Consider the following 5,393-nt stretch of genomic DNA (forward strand, 5'->3'; position numbering starts at 1 on the left):
ACGGAGGTGGTCTTCGAAGGTAAAACCTATAGGATCACTGGAATCTATGGGGAACCGAGGACGGAGCTACGTAGGAAATCTTGGGATGCTTTACGATACTTCCGGGCTCAAGATAACCTACCATGGATTTGTGTCGGAGACTATAATAAGGCTCTCTTTCAAACTGACCAACGGGGTGGTAACCCAAAGAGTTTTGTGCAGATGGAGGATTTCAGAGACTGTCTTGCTGAATGTGGTCTTGCAGACTTGGGCTTCTCGGGGTATCCCTACACATGGGACAACAAGCGAGATGGTGACGCAAACATACAAGTGTGCCTTCATAGAGCAACATGCAATGATGGTTTTCTGGAGTTGTTTCTAGAAACGGATGTTGAACATATGCTCACTGAGGAGTCCGATCATCAAGCTTTACTTATTGGGGCGTTGGAGACGGCTCCACGCGACGAGAAGCAAGGTGCAAGCCAGTTCCGGTTCGAAGAAGCTTGGACGAGGCATGAGAAGTACGAGGAGATGCTAGCTGAAGTCTGGGAGGCGGCTGCTATGGGCGAACAAGGCCTCACAGCAACCTGGCAGCGGCTGGGCCGGGTGACAGGCTCGATCCAACGCTAGGCGCGGGAGGTGTTCGGCTCTGTCCGGAAGAAAATTGCCAAGCTGAAGTCGCAGCTCCTTGACGCAAAAAATAGGGCGTTGGTCACAGGATGCTCTCTGGAGGTACGGGGGTTGGAAGAAGAGTTAAGGGAAATATATGCCTGGGAAGAAATTATAAGCCTGGGAAGAAATTATGTATAAGCAGCGATCTAGAGTTGATTGGCTACGTGCGGGAGACCAAAATACAAAATATTTTCAGAACAAAGCCTCACACCGTAAACATAAAAATACTGTCAAGGCTCTTGGCGTGATGATGGTACAAAGTGCATGATAAATGAGGAGATGAGAGAGATGGCTGCTAGTTTTTATGAAAATCTCTTCACGTCTGAGGGATCGAAGGATGCTAATGTTTTATTGCAGAATATTGCCAGTGTGGTCACGGCGGACATGAACGCAGCACTCGTATCCCGGATATCTGATGAGGAAATAGAAACGGCGTTATTTCAAATGGGTCCGACGAAGGCCCCCGGACCGGATGGCCTACCGGCCTTGTTATATCAACGATACTGGTCGTTAGTCCGTGAGGATGTGTGCAGGGCAGTGAGAGATTTTCTAAGTGGGGTAGCAGCCCTTGATACGTTTAATGCTACTGTTATTGTCATGATTCCCAAGATCAATTCGCCGGAGTTGCTTACCCAATTTAGACCGATAAGCCTCTGCAATGTTCTATACAAGATCGCTACGTAAGTGTTGGCAAATAGACTGAAGCGTATCCTTCCCATCCTCATATCCGAGGAGCAGAGTGTGTTTGTGCCTGGACGTCTTATCACTGACAATGTATTGGTAGCTTATGCGTGTGTGCATGCAATCAGAACAAGGAAGAGGAAGAAGGTACTGTGTGCAGTGAACTTAGATATGATGAAAGCCTACGATAGAGTAGAGTGGATTATTTTGGAGCAGATACTGGGACAGTCCGGATTTGCACCAGAATGGATCGCTATGATCATGAGGTGTGTGACTACAGCGAGCTTCTGTGTAAAACTAAATGGTGCATGCTCAAGGTGTTTCTTTCCATCTAGGGGGTTATGACAGGGTGATCCACTGTCTTCCTACTTGTTTCTTTTCTGTGTTGAGGGATTCTCTGCTCTGCTGAAGAAGGCACAAAGTGAAAATAAAATTAGAGGGGTGAACTTTGGGAGCACTGGCCCCATGTTACGGACCTTCTTTTTGCCGATGATAGTATTGTCTTCCTCGAGGGGTCTACAGGGAATATGGAGGCTCTCAAGGATATATTGGCGCAGTATGAGGTGGAATCGGGTCAGCGTGGGAGTTTGCAAAAATCATCTATCTTTCTTGGGAAGGGGTGCCAAGATGAAAAGAAGGTAGAGCTAAAAACTGCTTTGGGTGTCCAGTCTTAAGCTCTAAGCGAGAGATACTTGGGGTCTTCCAACACTGGTTGGGAGATCAAAAGATGGCACTTTCAGGTATGTAACAGAGAGCTCTAAAGGAAAGGTCAGTGGATGGGAGGGACAAGGTCTGTCAAAGGCTACTAGAGAGGTGCTAGTTAAATCGGGTCTTCAATTGGTACCTACTTTCACCATGAGCTGCTTTCGCCTTACAAAGAAAATGTGTGGGAACCTGACTTCAATTTCTTCAAAATTCTGGTGGGGCGCAGCGAATGGGGAGAGGAAAGTACACTGGATTTCTTGGCAAAAAATGTGCGCAGCAAAAATAGAGGGATGGCTTGGTTTTTGAGATCCTGAAGCTTTCAATCAAGCATTACTAGCGAAGCAGGCCTGGCGGATATTGCAGGCCCCCTCTTCTCTGTGTGCCAGGGTCCTCAAGGCCCAGTATTTTAGTGAGGACACGATTCTAACAGCAACATGCTCGAACATGACGTCGTACACGTTTTAGAGTATTTTGCATGGTAGAGATCTTCTTCGGGAGGGTCTTATTTGGTGCATTGGTGACGGTTCACAGGTGCGGATACATCATGCAAATTGGATCCCGTGCAACAGCAGCATGAGGCCATTGGGACAAGTGTACATGCCGGGTGTCACAAGGGTCGACCACCTGCTGAACCCGTATGGCAACAACTGGAACACGGGAAGGCTTGACGCCATATTCACACCGGATGATGTCAAGGACATTTAGCAGATCGCGGTGGGTGGACCAGGTCGACAGGATTATCTTGCGTGGAACTTCACGAAGAATGGATGCTTCACGATGAAATCTGCACATCATATGTGAGTGGCCATGTTAAGAGCGAGGTCCGGACAGATGGAGGCCTCTAGCTCAGTTACAAAACACCGTGGGTTCATGGCGCTGTGGGACACACAAGTGCCGGCCAAGGCCGAAATACATATGTGGCGAATTATTAAAAATGGCTTGGCTGTCGGAGCTAAACTTCATCTCGTCGGATTAAAGCCGGAGTTTTTTGTGTTGCATGCGGAAGAGAGGAAATGGTCTATCACAGATTTTGGGCGTGTCAGCATTCCGTACATTTCTGGTAGCTTCTTCACTCGGGGATGGGAGTTTCGGTGGCGATCCCACCGTGTTAGGTCGGCTCCCAGAGTGCTCTAGCTAGCTGGCTTCTGAACTGGTTCTTTGCTGCGTCCGGCGAAGAGAGAGAGAGAGAGAGAGAGAGAGAGAGAGAGAGAGAGACGATGATACAGGGCACATATGGCTTGTGGCTGGCTCGGAATGAGGCGAAGGATAGGAAGCGTATTGCAATGCCACATGAAATCATAGCTACGGTGGTAGCTCATATGCATGAGTGGAGGGCTGTACATGCGGTGCAGAAGCAACCAACCGCGCCACAACCCTGGCAAAAATGGCAGCCACCGGATGAGGGTTGGCTCAAACTCAATTCCGATGGTGCAGTGTCACGCTATGGAGACAAAGGAGGAGGAGGGGCTGTACTGAGATATCATGGTGGCGCCTTTAGAGCTGGTATGTGTCACCACTTCCCACACATAGTAGACTCAGAAGCTGTGAAAGTTTTGGCGTGTAAGAGGGCGTTGGAGCTGGCTCAATGTGGAACGGGTACACGTCAAGCTCGACAGTCTGAGCGTGGTGCAGATGCTCAACCAGCCCATGAAGAGCTTGGGAGTCGCAGGACCCTGGGTAGAGGAGATATAGAGGATGTTCCATTCCTTCGCAGGTTTCAAGGTTTCTTGGATTCGGCGTTCCGCCAACTTTGCCGCGCATAAATTTGCTAGAGTATGTATAGATGATGAACTTTGTAAAGGTTTGATTGGGGACTCCTCTGGACTTCGTTCTTGATGTAAATTTGGATGACATTCCGAACTTCATGGTTTAAATAAAGCGGCAAAAGTTACCCTAAAAAAAGACACGGCCGCCTAGCGTCACGTGTCTGGCGGTATGATTCTCGGCCAAGCGACGTGGCTAAAATGAACATGCAAACTTGCTTTTGTTTCGTGTTCAAAAAAAAAAAACTTGCGTTTGTTTAAAAAAAAAACATGCAAACTTGCTCTAGGACACGATAGGAGCCAGAATCCAGTTACGGCTTTGTATCGTTGGAAGATCTGGGATTCCCTCCAGGCCGGGCCTACATATATATACACAGGCGCGATCGCCTCAGAGCAGCTTACTTGGTACGTCGAGAATGGGTGCCAACGCGAGCCGATCGGCGCCGATGACGAGCGTGGTGCCGGTCTGCGGATACTCCAGCTGGTGCGGGCGCCTGATGAGCTGACTGTGGGCGAACTATTCTTCCGCGACCTCTTCTGGGACGTCGAAGTGCAGCCGATGGGTTTCGACGAGGACGGCCTAGCGGAGGACTTGGTCGTCTCGGTCGCCATCAACTGCGTGCCGCACACACTCGATTCGGCCGTTGGCACCCACATCTCCATCGAAATCCTCGACGCAACCGGCGAGCAGACCGTCTTCCACAACGAGAGCGACCGGGCAACGGTGCAGGAACCCAACGAGTGCTTCATGCTGTGCCTATGCGTGAGCAGGAGGGAGCTGGAGGCGTCGTCGTGAGTGTCCGCCCGCTACGATAAATTCACCCTCAGGTGCACCCTGGAGAAGAAGCAGCTGCCCGAAAAAAACTGCCACGCCTCCTCGGAAACTTGTTCAAACCCAACGCCGTCTTGGAGCCACCGCAGGTCGCCATGTACGGGTCCCACACGCTGACCATCGCCAGCCTCTCCAAGCTCAGGGCGGTCCTCCATGACGGAGAGTACGCCTACTCCACGCACTTCGCCGTGGGCGGGAGTACATGGTACATCAAATTCTGCCCTGATTCGTATAAATGCACCTGCTTGTACCTTGTCCGCGCAAGCAAGGGGGAAGAGACGCCACCGATGACAGTGGAGTTAAGCTTTCAGCTTGAGGGGTTGGTGAACTTCGAGTCCAAGAAAATGAGGCACACGTTCGACCATGACAACCATAAGTTCTACTTCAAGCTGGAGCAAATTGGCACGTCACCCATGCACGACGACTGCCTCGTTGTTCGGTGCTACCTCACAGTTATCATGCCGGGGGAGACCCCGACCGCCGTCCCAACTTGCTGCAAATCAGAGCTGACTTCTACTCATGCGCCATGCATGCCTTGCTAGTTTGCGCTACAGAAGGCAAGCCCAGGCCAAACTAGTATAGCTTTACGTGCGTGCAAACTCATTTGTAATTTACCAAACTAGCAAGGTAGCATGCGAGGGCTAGATCTTTAGTGCATTGAAAGTGTCTATTCTTTATTTTTATCTCACGGACATGTTTTTATTCTCTTATTTACCCTCTTTCACTATATAAAACACAATGTTGTAAACATTAGTACATTT

The 5,393-nt window shown here is 49.7% G+C and overlaps 1 protein-coding gene and 1 pseudogene across 1 annotated transcript; both read left to right on the forward strand.

Annotated features, from left to right (window-relative positions):
* Positions 1 to 201: 201 nt before the first annotated feature.
* On the forward strand, positions 202 to 609 carry LOC147962116 (uncharacterized). The gene has a single exon (XM_087534059.1). It carries the CDS (start codon positions 202 to 204, stop codon positions 607 to 609), a length of 408 nt encoding a protein of 135 aa, XP_087390185.1.
* A 3,607-nt stretch (positions 610 to 4,216) lies between these two features.
* Positions 4,217 to 5,174, forward strand: LOC147962117 (uncharacterized; annotated as a pseudogene).
* The last annotated feature ends 219 nt before the right edge of the window (positions 5,175 to 5,393 follow it).

Source organism: Triticum urartu, chromosome 7A, assembly GCF_056163025.1.
Source record: "Triticum urartu cultivar PI428250 chromosome 7A, HENAU_Tu73, whole genome shotgun sequence".
NCBI lineage: Eukaryota > Viridiplantae > Streptophyta > Magnoliopsida > Poales > Poaceae > Triticum > Triticum urartu.

Excerpts from the sequence above, each read along its gene's own strand:
- LOC147962116 (XM_087534059.1), top strand. The coding sequence starts at position 202 with ATGGAGGATTTCAGAGACTGTCTTGCTGAATGTGGTCTTGCAGACTTG.